Source organism: Cygnus olor, chromosome Z, assembly GCF_009769625.2.
Source record: "Cygnus olor isolate bCygOlo1 chromosome Z, bCygOlo1.pri.v2, whole genome shotgun sequence".
Lineage (NCBI taxonomy): Eukaryota > Metazoa > Chordata > Aves > Anseriformes > Anatidae > Cygnus > Cygnus olor.
Genome location: NC_049198.1, coordinates 59658843 through 59677379, shown reverse-complemented (window position 1 = coordinate 59677379; position 18537 = coordinate 59658843). Strand labels below are relative to the sequence as shown.

The following is an 18537-nucleotide window of genomic DNA, read 5'->3' as shown; positions in this document are numbered from 1 at the left end:
AAAAAGAAGAAAGTGCAGAGATCAAATTGCTTTTAGTTCTAAGCTAGTGACTGTTTGGATTCATCTGTGCAACTCTTAAACATAATAGTCTGTATGAAACAAACAAATACTGCTTGGTTTATTGGTGCCTGCTAAAGGTTATTTGAAACAATCTTTAAGAAGTTTGTAACCCATTGCTGGAAAACCATTCCTACAGGCTATAGCTTTTAATCCGAAATAAAACATATTCAGAAAGTAGTTTGTCATGGAGTTAATGAGGAAGGAGAATGAGTGGTCTACAGCGTCACAGGAAATAGCACAAGGCACTCAGTCATATCTACACAATGACCTAGAGGTCTAATTCTTGCTTCTGAAATGTGCTAGGTGGAAGCTACTGAGATTCAATTCAAATTGAATCATAGAACCACAGGATTGTAGCATGGTTTGGGTTTGAAGTGAGCTTAAAGACCACCCAGTTCCAAGCCCCTGCCATGGGCAGGGACACCTCCCACCAGACCAGGCTGCCCAAAGCCCCATCCAGCCTGGCCTTGAACACCTCCAGGAATGGGGCATCCACAGCTTCTCTGGGCAGCCTGTGCCAGTGCCTCACCACCCTCTGAATGAAGAATTTCTTCCTTATATCTAATCTAAATCTCCCTTCTTTTAGTTTAAAACCATTACCCCTTGTACTATCACTACACCCCCTGGCACAGAGTCCCTCCCCAGCTTTCCTGTAGGCCCCCTTTAGGTACTGTGAGGCCGCCGTAAGATTTCCCTGGAGCCTTCTCTTCTCCGGGCTGAAATAGCAATGCGTGTATGATAGCCCAAGCCCCACCTGCCTTGAGTGATTGACTCCCACACTGTCTCAAGTGTGTCTCTGTTTACATGTGAACTAGTTCAGACAGACCTCAAGTGTGTAAACACAGGGAGCAGCCAATCTCTGGGTTGCAGTGCTCATACACCTGTAGTATTTTCTGTGTGAGGGTCTTCAAATGCTTTAAAAATATTTGTTCAGTAAAATGATTGTAAAAAAACTTGCTGGCACCTGAAGTGTGAAACTGTCCAGTGTTTGCAGCTGTGACAAGAATGTGCACCTTACCAGGGCTGTGGCAGAATTCTACAGTGGTGTGAAAAGATGCTGAAAATATGCTTTTTCACACATTCGATATTTGTTCAAGTTTTTCTCTACAGCTGTCTAGTAGTTGTGATCCTTGGTTTCACCTAATGTGAGGAAAGAAGTAAGTTAAGATGTACCTGTAAAAGACACTTTTTTGTTCCAACATTGAACCCAGGCTGCTCTGTGCTCAGGACAGCTTGGTCTGGTCTTAATTGTCTCCAGCTAACCATGGCATTTCAGCAGCGGAGCACCTTCAAGGCAGACAACAAATATCTGCTTATTCCAGCCAGGCCCTAGCTGATGGCAGCAGGGAAAGAAGCAAGAAGGTTCCCATGAAAACTCCACCTCTTATGGGTGGTGGTGCAGGAGCTCAGTGGGTAGTCAGCGACTGTAAAAAGCCTGGTATTTCCAGTGCCTGTGCTGGAGGAAGGGGAATCTCAAACAGTATCTTCTGTTACTGACTACTTCAGTTTTAAACACAGAATTTCTGTTTGTGGTACTTCTTTGTCCTCAAATTCCCCCTTGCATTTTTAGCCCTCAGTCAGCAGTATGCAAGGCTGGTGGTGGAGACACCAATTGACCTTGCTGTTGGTTTACCAGAGATGGACTTCTGATCTTGCTGGTGAGGTCTTAGAGGCATTAATTCATTAAAAAACTGGCTTCTGACTTGTGTCCTCGGAAAGGTGTGAGTCCTGCCACATGACATACTTTTCAAGTGCCCCAAGATACTGAGGGTGTTTTAAACTGGGAAAAATAAAAAAATAAAAAAAAAAAAGGAACAAAAAAGATGAAAAAAAGAAGAAAAAAAAAACAAAAAACACCACTAGGGCTAGCTAGACAAAGCTATGTTGGATTTTAAACGGGAAGTCTAGGCAATGAGAGCTAAAATGAGAGTGGTGAGAAATTATTATTGTTCTTGTACAGCAGGCATTGTTTTATGATCAGTACAGCCTTTTATCTATTTATAGAGGTAATTCAGGTTTTAAAATGTAGGAATAATTGTAGAGAAGGCTGACATAAGTGAAAGAATGAATTATGTTCAAATCAAAAAAAAATCAGCTGTTTGAGTATGTGGTAACTGGTTTTTGTCTAAAGCTAGTTATCGTTGGCCTCTGCTTTGGCTAATAATAAACTTATTCATGGAACATTAACTCACACTTATGTGTCTTCATTACACTGTTTTAATTCCTGCTATTCATGATTTAGTTTTCACACTTTCTTAAACATGTATTGCGTAGTACCTAAAAGACCTTTCTTTGATCTAAATCTTAACTTTAACCAGCTGACCTGCATTTTTGTTTAATAAGTGCTTCTGATAACGTCTGATTTTCTTTTTTTGAACTGAAGCAAATGTAAGAGGTAGAAGAGCATACTCACTGCTGTAATAATTACATCTCAGTACCTTAGAAAACACTGCTTGGCAAGCAAGCTGAAATGCGTTTTTTGTGTTGGCCTGATTCATAAATTGTCATCTTTGCTACTTTGAGAGCAGACCTTTTTTTCTGTTAGTGTTCCATGTATTCATGGGCTGTCTTCTCTGCTATTCTCCCTGGCAAATCGTGACAAACCTCCAGGGGAAATCCTGCAATATTTCTGCATCAAACACTCATCACCATGTAGCATACACACAGAAATCTTACAGAACAGATGCCCCTCCCAGATGCAGATCCTGAGATAGCTCTTTGGATTTGGAACCCGAAAGAAATAGCAGACAGTTCTATTCTCATGCTATGTTTCTTATCCACTGTTTTGCTCAAACTGCAGCAGAATAAATCTCTGCATTTGATTTAAAGGGTAACAAAATGGTGGCTCTTCGCCTACTTGTCACAGGGGCTCTGCACCAGGATAAACTGGTGTTTGTCTCATGTTTAAACTATACACTTTAATGTCAAAACAATCACTATGGAATTTTTGTAGTCCAATCAGCAAGTGGATCAAAAGAAAAAATGTTCACAAATGTTCTCAGGCAAAGCTATTATTCATTTACTTATCTTCTTTCCAAGCACTTTGAACTCTTCATGTGGAGACAGGAGGGAAAAGACCTAATTTTTAAGCTCATTAGCTTTAGCTAAAGTCTTCTGTGTCCTAAATGATTTTGGTAGAACCAGCTTGACAAATAACTTAAAACCTAGGTAATTGAGGCTTTTTGTTTTCCAGCAACTCCAGCAGTTCAGTTTTGTACTCACTTATCTGTTCTCTTCCTTTTGAGAAGAGAAAATAAAAACCTACCTGTCCCCATGAGAATTCAGTACACATATTCAGGTATGTGCATGTATACGCTTGCTTTGCATATAAGCTGATGGCATCCTCAAACGGAGGAAGAGACCAGAATCAGTTATTGCCAGTCCGCTTTGGGGTCAAAAAGCCACTTGTGCTCATTAAAAATGGTCAGCTGGTAAGTTATGGCAGAGCAGTCTGAGTCCTTGCACGTGTTCTTGCCTGCACTCAGTTCCACTCCTTGTTTCATTGTATGGTGTTCTGGAGTAATAAAGAACAGGGGAGTAAAGAAATGGAAACTAGACGTTAGCTTCTACAAGCCTCTGTTACAGGTACAGCACTGTGTAAGCTGCTTTGCAGGTATAAACCTTTCACTAATGGCTGGACAAAATGCCATTAAATTTGTGGGGATTGTATCCTGTGGCTCAGTTTACAGGTCTAAAATAAGTGTCACAGAGTTGCATATCTCCTCAGAGGATTTTATTTCTGCCTTTGCTCTCTCATGCAGGGAGGAAGATGAGTATTCAGAGATGCGGTCAGAGCTCAGCCAAAGCCAACATGAAGTTAACGAAGACTCACGCAGCATGGACCAGAATTCTGTTTCTGTACCAGAGAATCAGTCCACCATGGTCACTGCAGACATGGGTGAGTGATGCTTCTTAAGAGACACAGAATCACAGAACCATACAAGATCCTGAGTTAGAAGGGTCCCACAAGGATCATCTAGTCCAACTCCTGGCTCCACACAGCACCACGTAAAAACTCAAACCCATATTTCTGACAGCGTTCTCCGAATGCTTCATTGAACTCCAGCAGGCTCGGTGCCATGACCACTGCCCTGGGGAGCCTGTCCCACCCTCTGGGTGAGGAATCTTTCTCTAACCCCCAGCCTGACCCTCCCCTGTCCCATCTCCATGCCGTTCCCTGGGGTCCTGTCACTGTCCCCAGAGAGCAGAGCTCAGCGCCTGCCCCTCCACTCCCCTCGTGAGGGAGCTGCAGGCCGCCATGAGGCCTCCCCTCAGCCTGCTCTGCTCTGGGCTGAACAAACCGAGGGACCTCAGCCGCTCCTCATAGGTCTTCCCCTCTAGGCCCTTCACCATCTTCATAGTCCTCCTTTGGACACGCTGTAATAGTTTTATATCCTTCTTATACTTATACCCCAAACTGCACACAGTGCTCGAGGTGAGGCTGCACCAGCATAGAGCAGAGTGGGACAATCCCTTCCCTTGACCGGCTAGCCATGCCAGTCACTGCTGACTCATGTTCAACATGCGTGTCTACCAGAAACCCCAGATCCCTTTCCACAGGGCTGCTCTCCAGCCTCTTGTTCCCCGGTCTGTATGTGTACCTACAGCCAGGGTTGTCCCAACACAGCTGCAGAATGTGGCGCTTGCTCTTGTTGAACTTTATGCAGTTGGTAACTGTCCAGTCCTCTAGTTTGTCAAGATCTCAGTGGTGCCTTCTCATAGCAGAAAGACATCCTTGTAGGAGAAGTACATCATAGCCTGTGAAATGCCAATCAAAACATTTGTTGAGGAAATAAATAAATCAATGCTGTGTTAATCAAAGCAAATGCTGGAACTTCTCCGTGACTATGAAACAGCCTCTGTGCCTTTATGTAGAATAGCTACAGAGTCTCAAATGGAGCAGTCTGTTCAGGAGAGCTTATGACTCTTAGAAAAGAAGAGGAAAGATCTTCCTTTTCTTCCCTGGGTAAACCATATTGGTGCATGAGAGCTTCAGTGGGTGACAGTGTACACAAGCAGTATTGTAGGAAATAATTGAAAACAGCAGTTTTAAGCCTTGTTGCAGAACTTGGTGAACCTTAAATATCAAGCTATTAATGCTACAAGGGGCTTTGTTATCATGTAACATACAATATTTTGCTTCAATACATAGGACACTGTAGTAGAAGAGTTTCCAATTGTTTGGAGCAGTGCAATTTATTATTGAGAACTTAAGCACCTTTTAGAAGAATTGACGTGAGAACAGACTGACTTTTGGGCACACTATTTATTGCCCTCAAGTGGAGGTTAATAACATGTTGATATTGTAAGCAACCATATGCAAGAGATTTTCTGTATGACTTCTTAAATTGAACTGAATACACCAGCTCCTGAACTGTACTTGTTCATAAATGCAAGACCTGTCACAGCACATTTGTATTGCAGTATCTTGAATTTCTAGAAACATTTCTTTTACTTTTTTGAACCACAAATTTCAAACTAATTTAGTACTCAGCATTTATCTTGCTGAAGTATTTCGGTGAGAGCTTTGGTTTTGTTCCTCATGGGAAGGAACTGAAGTTGTACATTAATGGCAAGTTGTCTTTTTAAGTTTCTGCTAACAGTGGGAAATAATGGAAATAAAGTGAAATACAGCAGTGCACAAAATAAGAACATTCACTAGGAATTCCTGCATTTTTCCATGTTATCCCTCTGTGCAAAGATTTTGTCCTGTCTGGGTTTTGTTTCACTATTCCTTTGAAAATAAATCCTTTTTGTGTGTGCATGCATGCAAATATATATATATATATTATCCTTATATTTTAGAATCATAGAATCATAACTAATAACTGTGCATAGCCCTGCTTACTGACCTAACAGAATGAGCATCAATGACTTAACAAAAAAGGTCGTATGTCATGATACACTAATGTATTTGGATATGTTGCTCAATTGCTACAGGCAATCAAACATCAAGAGCTAGAACTATGAATGCTCCTCAGTATGTCTTGCAGAGCTTGTGATCAGGTTGTTCTGATTTCCTGGGTAATGGAGGTCTCTCATTATTGTAAGCCCTTGTTTTCTGGGGAAAAATGTTACTGTAGGAGCAAAACTGAGCATACAAGGCCTTTTGTGAACGTTGTTTGTTGAAATGACAAAGTATGTTATATAAGATGTAAGGGAAACAAAGGAATTCAAGAAAATAAAATAGATATTTTTACAATTAAACGTCCTGCGTGGTATATGCCACTCATAAATGTGTGTTACTATAGGGATTTTTGGTATTCTTAAAACAGACAGGTGGCTGTTAGTCTGAAACTACTTCTTCAGGACTTCAGGAGTGGAATTTTGCTTGCATGTTGTCCGTTCCTATTTATTATATGATACTGTGATGAATTCATTATACACTCTTTTCTGTTGGTCAGCAGTAGGTTCATGTTTATATGCATTATGCTGTGGATGTATATTTTTTGTAATGAGTTTACAGTTTTTCAATTTCACCTCGTCCTTTCATCTGACCTCTTTTAGTCTTCTCTTGTATGAAGAGTTTTTAAGGCAGTCTAAAATAATCTGATATCTCCGGTCTATTAAAATTCAGATATAGTCCAGTATCAGACTCGTTTATGCCCCATTGAGTACCCCATCCATGAGGCTCAAATTAGGAGATTCTGACTGTGGCAGAATGCTTGGAGCAGTACTGTAGAAATAACACCCTGCAGCAAGAGCGCCACTGTTTTTAATAAGGTATAGGAACTGATGATGCACTGCTGTCACGTGGTGCACTACTTGTTATTGCAAGCTCTTAACTAGTAAGGCAGAAATACCAACCGTCATGTTTGAGGGAGCCTAAGAGTGAATTCCACCATGTCTGCCATAGAAACTACTGCTATCTATCACCAGAATGTGAGCATCATAATGTCATTGAATGTACCAGGCAGAAGACTTGTTGAATTCACAGAGAAAAACCTTAGAGGGTAATCAAATCAGGATAGTAGGCCATGAATAGCAAAAAGAACAGAATAGAAGTGGCGTAACATAACATTTAAGATTAAATTTTAAAATTGTAATTATTAATTTAGATTTTAAATTGTAAATCTTAACATTTTGTCCTCCAAAAAAATGTTTTTGAACTGTGAGTGAACACTGTGGATAAGTAGGGGGAGTGTTACTTGTAAGATTGAAGGTAATTCATGATTTCAGTTGATGTAGTTATAGTATTTAAGCTGATCAATTGGTGGGGAAAAAAAACATCAGATTATCAGGACATACTTTTAACAAAAGGAGCCTTAGCTGTTCTGCACTTCATGGGCGAGAGTTTGTTCTTTAATTGAGTCACTTATTGTTGCAATGTAACATGCTTGTTTTGTTTGTTTTGTTCTAGATAACTGTAGTGACTTGAATTCAGAACTGCAAAGAGTGCTGACAGGTCTGGAAAATGTTGTCTGTGGGAGGAAGAAGAGCAGCTGCAGTTTATCGGTGGCAGAGGTGGACAGACACATTGAACAGCTCACTACTGCCAGTGAACATTGTGATTTAGCCATTAAGGTAACAGTAACATTAGGCTTTAAATGTGTTGTGCATATTGCATGAGACATGGTAATATTCTGTAAAAATAGCACTTTACTTCTCAAATCAAAGTGCATCACAGAAATCAACTCTAGTTCATTTTATGTGTTGGATAGGTAGTAGTACACCTGTTTTACACTAAATTATCTGAGGCACAGGCACTGAGCTACTAATAGACTTTTGGTCTCTAAGCAGTAAAGTATCTGTCTTATACTCATTTCAGAGATAAGAGAAATTAGGACACTCATCAGTTAATTTACTTTCTGAAGGTTAATCCTGAAAGTAAGTTGTCACTTTCCCAAGGTCGCACAGATAGTTAATGACTGGTAACTGAAAGCACAGTATGTAATACTTGCTGAAACTTGAAGGTAAAATGCCATAAACTGTATATAAGTTGTGACTTTGCTGCCTTAAAATATAAAACTAATATTTAAAACAAAACATGTTGTGGTATATTAATTTTAATGGGGAACAGATAGTTCACCTGATACTTGCATGTCTAGTTTTTATTATGCATATAAGAGAATAATAAAAAGGAATGCCTGGTAGGACGCGTGTTAGAATACTTGCTACATATGGAGGAAGAGGTGAACAAGTTTATTGTGTCAGGTGGAAAAGATCAGCGACTCAGTTATATAAGAACAATTGTATTGACACTTTGCTCTTGAAGTGGGGAGATCTGTGACCACTCTGAACTGCTGAGGTAGGCCTTTGGTGTGCTACTGGGAAAAGTCTCCTCTGCTCCTGGTGGTGCCTGAGGAATATAATTGCCTATAAAGAAATCAATGCTGAGTAGCAGTTTGGAGAATGGGTATGTATGAGAGAGACAGACTGACTCCTGGATCTCTTGGGAATGGTCTTAAATCAGCTTATTCGAGTGTCTCAGAAGATTAGGATCAATACTTTGAATGTTACCCAGCATTTTCTGGAGTTTTAGGATTAAGTGTTCTCAGAAGTCAGTACTCGGAAAGAGAGAGATTGTGGATCTTGGAAAACAGGTAGAGATTGGTCCATGTATAGTCCCCAGAGGTATCCGAAGTAAGAGGAGATGAGAACTGTCTCAGGAAGAGGATTCAGTTAAAAAGCCAAAATAGCTGCCATAAGCGTTCCTCTCAAGCTTTTTGTTTTAGGCACATTATTCACTGTTGATTCAAATTAACTGCAATGAAACTTTTATTATTCTGAGTAACTGTTCACAGCTTCTTCCTGGTACAAAATACAGTCTTTCTCTTTTCACATAATCTTATAGCCATTTTTGGGCCGTGAAAGGGGAATGCTTTTCCCCACTGCCTGTGCTGCAGAGCCTGCAATTGTTTGTGTTAGACAAGTGATAGCATGCAAAGGATGTTAACCTTTCAAGAAGATAAGACTCTCTGTCATGCTCAGATTGTGAGCTAGGGAAGCGTGTCACTACTGTTCTTAATGTAGCAACACCAACATGTAGAGCCTCTGTCTGCAGCTCCATCCATGGCTGCAGGTAGTTTCTCCTTTCCTGCTTTCTCAGATTGAGAACTGAGGGACTCTTAAAACGGATGGAATCATGAATGCAAAACTAGAACATTCTGTCATGTGCTTTGACTGTTGGCTCTTCTCTTCATTGGTGGGCTGTTGCCTTTAAATGTTTTGAATCCTTTTGCTTTAATGGTTAGATTTCATTGTTTTTTGTTTTTGTTTTTTTTTAATGCTATTCCTGGTAAATTTTCTTGTTTATTTATGCAAGTCATGTGACCCTAGCTAGTTCACATGTTTCTGCCCCACAAAGAACAAGAAGACCTTGAAATGAGCAGATCATCTGATAAACTGGACAGTTACACAGCTATCATTTGTTTTAGAAAATTTCCACAGAATATGCTGGTTAATGCTTCAGATGTTTTGAAGAGTAAATTACTATCAGACCCAGAAGCAGATACCAAGTACTAACAAACTAGTGATTCAAAAAGTTGTAAATATTTCTAAACATTATCTACTTAAAACATGAAAACAGCTATCTGGATTGAACCGAAAATCCATCTGTCTGGCAGGAGATGTTAATGGGAAAACTGCATCAAACAGGACATTCATAGTATGTCCTTATCCTCCTTCCTTCATAGATGCTTCCACCAAGTGCAGTTAGGAACATCTTGAGCCAGAGATGTTGTCTTTGAGTTTAATAGTCTTGAGTGTAATTTTCCTCTATGTTTGTTTCTGATGGTTTTTGGACTGATCTAAATTATTGTCCTCCATAAATTCTGGTAGAAATAAGTTCTACCATTGAGTTAGGCCTTGTGAAAAAGTACTGTTTTTCTGCATCTTTTAAACCTGATACTTGCTGGCTGATTCATCTAACATCATATGCATAACACAACACCTCTTGTAAGAATACTGATACAGAGAGTACTGATGACAGTGTCAGAGACAACACTGGAATTACCATGATATGACTTCCTGCCCTGTGCTCAAAACATCACGCATAATGCAGTCTGTGAAACCAGTCTGTAATTCGATCTGTAAAGTTAGACCTGAATTTATCTGCTGTGCAGCAGCATGCCTGTTAAAACTGCTCTGAAATATTGCTTTGGAAAAAAAACAAAAAAAACACATAGTAGTTTAGGGAGTTACATCCATGTACAATAGGTATGTTTTATTTGTGTGGAGGAGGTAGTGTGCTGGTCATCAAACCAGAGAACAGTGGTGGTATTTCAGTCATCAAAAGGATACTGGTCAGAGCAAAGTGAGGTAGCACAGAAGCAAGCAGAAAGGTCCCTCAGCTTTGTTAAGGACTGTTGGGCAGCCCTTAGTATGACAGATGTGCCCATGCTGATGCTATCACTGCCTGAAGTTTGTAGTTGTGCAGGCAGCAATGGAGGGTGTGGGGAAACAGCAGCAGCAGCCTCTCTGTCTGATGATACCTCCATGGTCATGAGCCATTGCTGCTTCATCTTTCAGTGTTGTTCTGTGCTTATCACCCACAATGGTGCTCTGAGGAGGAGCAGAGGCTCAGAAAACAAAGGGGTTCTCTAAGAGCATGGGGAATAAGGAAGAAGGAGACAGCAGCAGAACTTGGCATTAGCGGGTTGAGGGAACAACAGGGGAAGTGCATGAAAGAGGAGAGAAGGTTTGGGGGTGAAAGGGAGTGGAGAAGACAGCAACAAAGAGGCACTCTTGAAAATAAAGCTAGCATCATAAAGAGAGAATGCTCCTGCCACTACAAAGCTTTTCTTCATATTGTAAGAGTAATTACCCAGTGCTTATTTAGAATTTGAACTCCTCATCATGTGCTGAAACAGTTTTACCTTGTTTGAGACCTGTAGGTGCAAGTGGAATTAATATAAGGAAGGACTGTGGCATCTTTTGTCTTACAGAGATAACGCAACACATTGTTCTGTAGAAAATAAATTGAAGCTTACTACTAAATATGTAAATAGAATTATGATTTAGATACTCTGTCAACTGGATTTTATATTTATGACTCTAAATGTACAGCAGTTTTATGGGGGAGAGATTAAATATGATTTAAAAAAATAAACTGAACCTGACTGCAAAAGTTTTGTCCCTACTTTTTCCACAGAGGCTTATAGTCTAATCTTGAATTGGTTGATGGAGGTAGTTTGTTTTTTTCCTCTTCTATGAGTGTTTTTTCATTACCGCTAAGGAATTTCACTATACCCAAAAAGTATTTAACATTAATGGATTGAAAACAATAAATGACCATCTTTTCATTATTATGGACAAATAATGATATGTGACTAATATGTCACCTTAGTGTCACACTGCTGAAAATGCTGGGAGTATTTCTTGCAGAAAAAAACAGTGCTGTTTTCAACTTGGCTTGTCCTTTTCAGCTGTACTCTAGTTGGACCTTTTATTCCCTCCCTAGTTAAGGACATAAACTTTTTCATTTTTGTTATATATAAAAATCAAATTCTTTTTGTATAAAACAACTAAATGGGCTATTTTTACCTTGGTATACGACTTATTTATCTTACATATTACACTTAAAAGTACAGGTTTTAGCTGTGACACATTATTGGAATGTCCAATGAAATGAAACTTCTAGGTTGCTTCTAATGTCATGTGTTCATTTATTTTCCAAGACTCTTGTTACCATGTAACACAGATTGATTTAAAAGAGATTCAAAAGCTCATAAGGAACAGCTGGAGTTTTTTTGATTTTTGCAAAGGTCCTGGATAAGTTAATAAATTTAATGCAAGTATAGCATATGTTAACTGCATAGTAGTGTAAGAACTGCTTAGAAGTAGTTACCTGAGTGTTAAGCAATTTTAAGACACTGAATGATCAGTCTGAAGACTAAAAGTTTATGCATGGCAGTGTTGACTTGCTAGTGGTGTGTGCATGTAGGTCAGTTCCAGCCAGTGGAACTTGCTCCATCTCTTCTGTGTTGAATGGTGCCTACAAGCCATAGTTGTGAATGAGGGAATGGCATGGAACATCCTAAAAGGCATTAAGTCCCACGGTAACCCAGCCTATTTTAGACAGCAGGAGGGCTGTAAAATCTTTGGGTACTGTGTAAGCCTAGCCAATGTCTGTTTTATTTCTCTGTCCCCTCCAGGAGAGAATATGCTCAGGGACATGGGAAAAAAAGAGTCCTCTGCTCTGTACTCTGTTCCTTGCCTTTTGCGTGGAGTTGGTCTGGTGTTAAGAAAGGCCCCATGCCCTTCACATGCAACCACAGGGTATGGACAGGCTGCTGCTTTCTGCCTGTTAACCAGGCAGGGAAGCAACAAGCTCAGTGCTTACCTATAGCAAGTAGTCATTAATTTGTTTTAAAATGTTTTGATATGAAATTAACAGGGACTGCTGTCATTTGTGGGTATTACAAAAGTAATAGAGCCAATTTGCACCTAAAACATCTCTTGGCTTTGGTGTTGGTCAATACAAAATATTTTAATAAAATGATTGTTCCTAATACCGAACAAGAGAAGCAAACTAATGGTGTTGTGGGACTGGGTGCTTGCACATAATTGTATAGTTGTTTGCTACACACTTTTGTGCTGTGTATCATTAGCCTTGTTCAATCATATTTGCTTCTTTCTCTTTTATGATTGTATTTTTTGCAGACAGTAGAAGAGATCGAGGGTGTACTGGGACGTGACCTTTATCCAAATCTGTCTGAAGAGAGATCTCGATGGGAAAAGGAGCTTGCTGGCTTGCGGGAAGAGAATGAGAGCCTCACTGCCATGCTGTGCAGCAAAGAGGAGGAGCTGAACAGGACCAAGGCCACCATGAACGCTATTCGTGAAGAGAGAGACAGATTGCGTAGAAGGGTAAGACCTTATGACTATCTGAACACTGCATAGATGATCACTACTTCTTACAGGGGAAAACTAGTCTGTGCAATGTTGTCATTAGAGCAAGTGTCCCTTCCGTCATGCTTCCAGTACTGATTTAAGTGTTTTCTGTTTTTAAAGCTGAGATATATAAATGACAGAGCTAGGACAAACCTGAACATTATTGAAAAAGAGTATGTGATGAATAGCCAAGGTGTACAACAACCTGAAGTCAGAAAGCATGTGCTAGCAGGAATTCTGATATTCATCTCCAGTGGAGCATATGTAACTCGTCGATAGAGAAAGCAGATGTTCATTTAGTGAATTTTCCTGTGAGGCATGTTTTTTCCTGTAAACAACAAATATTGCTTTTTTTTTTTGATGGGAATTCAATTTGTGATTAGGAGAAAGAAAAAGAACAGGACTCCTGTCACTGAGTAATAATTCTCTGAACAGAACAATGTGTAGTCCCAGCCATGTTCTGTTTCCCTGTCTAAGTTTTATGGTGCTGCTATTTCAGATAACAGCTTTGTGCTTTGTGTGAAGTCTTAAGTAAGAAAACTGGAAGTTTGTTTACAGAAAAGAAAGATCAAGATAACATGACCGTAACATCTGTTACTTTTATAATAAGTTAACTTTGTCCCTGTTATATCTGCAGAGTTTTAGTGAGATATCAAATAATTTTGTTATTAAAATATGGCTGTTTAAAATTCATGCTTAGTTTGGGTAACAATTTAGACCACTGTACCTTGTCAAAATTACAGGAAGTGTTGCTCTTTACCTCGTGGCAGCAAAGCAACCCTTTATGCAAATACAGTGTTTCTGAAACAACATTGTTCTGTAGTGACTGTATCATTTTAGCATGAAGCTGCATTGTGTGAGACTTCAAATTTTCAGATACCAAGACACAAATTACCTTTGCAAAACTCTCTAGCCTCTCTTAATACTAAGTTACATAAAGCAAAACCATTTCCAACTTTTCTGTAAAATGCATTTCTATTATATACCATAAGTGTAAGTAGTTTTCAGTCCTGACATTTTTGGACTGATCTTAGACAGACACTTCTTTTTGAATAGAGGCAGTACCACCTTGAGCTATGGAAGTAGTATTTATGCACATTGTAGGAGTTTTGCAGGGAGTGGGGAGAAAAGAACAGAAGTGTGTGCTTGTGAAATTTACTTAAAGAAATGCAAATACTGGCACTAGAGGTGATGTAGATCAGTATTGGGATATCATACAAGAAAAGAATAGATGCCTCTGAGGATAGAATTAGTAGAAAAAGGATTACATTTTGAGAAGTATGAAGTAGAAGTTCATGGGTTTAAAAGATTGATAATGAATTTATAATGACAACCAGGAGCTCCTCAGTTAAAATAAATTTAAAATGGGGGTGGGGAGGGGGTGCAGAATTGATGTTTGTACCCTCAGGGATCAGCATGTGAATAAGCCATTGATGCATGAAGGAAAATGCAAACCTATGATGTACCAGATTAGATATTTCCAGAAGAGAATGGAAAGACTGCTGCACTTTGTGTGAAGAGTGGTGAGATCCGATCTGTAATATTTTATGTAGTTTTTATCTCTTACGCTTAAAAAGATTCAGTTTAAATTGACAAACAGATGTAGAAGATGGTCTTAAAAATGGTCAGCTTATTTGTAGAAGTGACTAAAAGATTGTGTTGTTTAACCTGGCTAAGCAAAATCTGAATATGATTTCTCTTTTCAAGTGCTGGAGAAAGCAAGTAACAGTGGGAGCTAATGGCTGTTCAAGTTTAGGGACAGAAATGGAGCAAGAAAAAACGAATATAAACTATCCACAACTATGTTAGGCTACTAGGTAGAAATTAGACTATGAAGTGTCTAACAGACAAGAGGATTGTGGTTCTGAAGAAAGAGTAAGGAGAGAGTAAGTAATTTGAAAATGGAGTTTGAAAATATTAAATATATGTTTGTATGATGAAACATATCACTGTATAGATACCTGTCAAAGCCAGGACATTAGGAAGGTATCAAAAGAAAAACAAAACAAGAAAAAATGCTTTTAATTCACCTGGTTAATACAGCTGCTTTAATTCTAGTGTTAGGTTTAGTATCTCTGCACAGAACTGTAGTATTTTGTCTGTTTGCCACCAATAGCAGAGGACTGGATTAGATGAGGAAGAAAATGCTGTTTAGTTCTGTGTATGTGGATAATGCTTGAATTGGTCAGACTCTACTGGAATTCCCAGTGACCCAAGCATGTGTGGAACTACACAACTGCTGGCTATATTATGAAATTCGTGCACAATTTCTGTTGTAAAGGCAGTGACTCGGAATGAAAAGGTGGTGTGTTAATAGTGTTGATCTGGTAGTTGTTGGCATGTCTTTTTGAGGTGTGAGCATGGATGCTGCATGCGTTACTAATGTGTGTCTGCTATGGAAGCATCTCTGGTGGACACAGAATTGAGACATCAACTTGCTTCATGTAATTGGCTAGCACAGTTTTCAGATGGTACCAGCAGGGTGACAGTACTGATCTGAATTGTGTTTGGACCACTGACCATGGAGATGGTAAGTCTTAAGCTGCTCTGTAAAAATTGTGAGCTGTGTAGAGTATAGAACAAGTTGGTATAAAAGTTGGTTCTTTTTTAATTAAGGAAATTCTTCTTGGATAGATTGGATAGATACCTTGCAGTAACCTTTCAGTAGGTGAAGAATTAATGTTGGATTGGCACGTGCATAATAAAATCAAACAAACTGTATTCAGGCCCAGCTGGCAGGGTTTTTTTCAGTTGTTTTCACTTAGTTTGCACCTACAGAGGACGTTATTGAAATATGCTTTTTAATATCATCCTGAACTCGCAGAGCAACTGGTTTATTGCCCCCACTGGAGAAGTCTATGACATAAGACTGGCAGCAACACTATGCGACTGTTGTACTGGAAACCATATTTGCATTTGTAATATAACTCTGTGTCCGTAGTTGCAACAAAATAAATGTTTTCTGTGACCTATTGAATATTTTCTATATGTTACCTGAACTCAGAGTCACTTCAGATTATTTCCCTGGAGAGTAGAAAAGGAGATCCAACTAAAATTTAGTTATTGTTCTTCTCAAATTAAATTGGATGAAGCAAATAAGCTGAAGTTGGCCAGATCAATAGGTCTGTTACTTTAGACCAATGTCTGTAATCAGGCAGAGTGCTTTCAATACATTGTTCTCAGGCTTGTTGGAGATTTAATTTAATTAGGTATTTAATGTGCTCAGTTAACAGATTGTGCTGCTTTCTAGAGCAGTAGCTATGGAACAACATACATAAAGAGTTTGTTTCTCACAGGTCATTAGTAAATGAGGTAATTGCTTATTTCTGTAGGGTGCCTGCAGTGTAGCTAATTTCATAATACAGAGTTTTATTTTACCTCTGCGTGATATTGCCATATTAAAAATAAAATTTATTTAGATCTGGGCTGGTCTGTGCCCTGGAAGCTGCTTGCCAGCACAAAATTTATCAAAGTTCTGAATCCAGTAATACAAATAAGATGCTGGGGAACTTCTGTACCAGCTCCTGGGATTAATATTAGAATAAAATTGGAATCAGAGTAGTGCTATTTACAACTGCTACATATAGTAGCATATAGTGGCATATAGTAACAGGCTTAAGCAGTAGTAGAAGTAGTATTTGTGTTCGTAGGCAAAATCCCTTGTATCCACCAGCCAAGTCAGATGAGCAATATATATAGTGTGTATAGCATACAACCTGTATCATGACTGCAGAATAGAAGTTTAGTTTTCTTTTTAATGAGAAATAAGTAAATAAAGTTGACAAATTAGTAGTGCCATGGTTCAGTACCCTGCAGTGTGTTGGCATAAGAAGTGATAAGCATGGGCAATGTTCAAGCTTCCCTGAGGCTGTGAAGAACTAAGTCTAAAATGAGAAGGCAGTTTCAGCTCTGGATGTCTGTTAAGTCTATTCTCTGCATAAACCATATGTCACCATTACAATTTAGAGTGCAGTTAATCAAATGCTTTCAATTGTCATGTTTGTTTGTTTGTTTGTTTTTATCTGCTCCAAATTCACCAAACTAACCAGAAAAAAAAAACAGACTTAATATTTTAGCTATCTTTGACTTAAGACCTTAATGAAAATATAACCCACAGTAGTATAGAAAATCGCAGTTTTAGTGCGTAATCTCTCCAGCTGCCCAGACTGCTCCTGCTCCAAGAAACTGTTTTAATATGAGGGCTCTCCCAAGATACTTCATTCTTGCAAGCAGTTGAAACCTACCCAGACCACAGAACGAGTCAGATTCTTGGCCATGCAGGCATTCTTGAGCCCACACTGTTCTCAGATGACACAAAGCTGGCATGAGCAGCTCGTCTCTCCTTCTTTTGGCATCGCTTACATTGGGATCAGAAGGCATTGCTCCAGATTGCTAAAGAACGCCGATATGTTGTGGGCTTTTAGAGGTTATTATAAGCTTGCACAGCTTAAAGTGATCCTTGAGCTGTTGGGTCACCTTGAGTCTTGCCAGAAACCTGCAGTAGCATCAGAAACGTATTTCCAGTTCTCCACCTCCTTCAGTTGCATGGTATTTGTTTACGCAGCAAGATCTCAGCTATTAAAGTAGAATGCAAGCTGTTCTTCTTTTTCCAAGCTTGTATGGAAAAGCTCAGTGAATAATCTAAAATTAAATGAGGAAAAGAGATAGGTGTACTGCTCTCACTTGTGCTTGTTCCCACTGTATGCTAGCCTGGGTCAGAACTCTCCAGTTTGTGCCTGGAGCTTTCAGGATCCAGCCTTTGCACCCAGTGTCACATCCTTGTATTTCCGTGCTTCGCATCCCTCAAAGAGGTGCAGCACCCAGATCCTTCCCATGGATCAGCATGGAGCACAGTGTGAGGGACTCCTGTAGAGCACCCGGTAACGTGTATGGAGCACTGTAAATTCTCCTGATACTTAAAAATCTTGTGTGTATTAACCTTGACAGTGTGCTTACTCTCCCGTAGACAGTTATGTGTCTGTGTGTTGTTCCCTTTCTCTGCTCCTCAAAATAATTTTTCAAATTGTGGATTGATTTTCAGTCCTGCCAGAGGAGTAGAGCTTCCAGTGAGTTAAATCCTTATGTATTTCTTGAAATTACATCTCTTTGTAGAGGAGAGAGATTCTGTAGATGCTTCATCTGAACTGATTCAGCTCCAGAGAATTCATTGAGAAGGCTCCCCTAAATACAAGGAAACATATTTGTATGATGCAGGCTTACAGCAATTCAAGACTACTATATTCAGTCAACCAAAACAGACAATTTGTAGGAAATCAGGCCTTGTTAGGCCTGTTGGTGATGGTTGTTCAAACATTTATGAGAAGCTACATCTGACTGAAAACAATTGCCCTAGGCATGAGTGAATGTTTCTGGGGTGCCCAAGGTGGGGAAGGTCCTCACTACTCAGAGCAGCTTGAGTCATCACATGAGTATTGCATTTTCCACCTTCTCCTCCACAGATTTGCAGCATGCATAAATAAAATGGAAAGTGGGAGAGATACTCACTTCCTGTGGTTTGTTGTACTTCATGTTCCTCCTGTTTATAACAGGAAAAAAATGATGTGGTATTAAAATGCTAGAAAACAATTATGTTACATAAAGGGTTCAAAGATACTGAGTCAGGTCCCAAGTAGAGTAGAAAGA

The 18537-nt window shown here is 39.3% G+C and overlaps 1 protein-coding gene across 11 annotated transcripts in view; it reads left to right on the top strand.

Annotated features, from left to right (window-relative positions):
• Positions 1 to 18537, top strand: part of MCC (MCC regulator of WNT signaling pathway) — a 200412-nt gene that overhangs the window by 137926 nt on the left and 43949 nt on the right. For all 11 annotated transcript variants that reach the window (XM_040541678.1, XM_040541684.1, XM_040541688.1 and 8 more), the window contains 3 exons: positions 3822 to 3958; positions 7421 to 7584; positions 12664 to 12870. In XM_040541678.1, coding sequence (XP_040397612.1) covers positions 3822 to 3958; positions 7421 to 7584; positions 12664 to 12870 — 508 coding nt within the window. The remainder of the gene's footprint in view (positions 1 to 3821; positions 3959 to 7420; positions 7585 to 12663; positions 12871 to 18537) is intronic.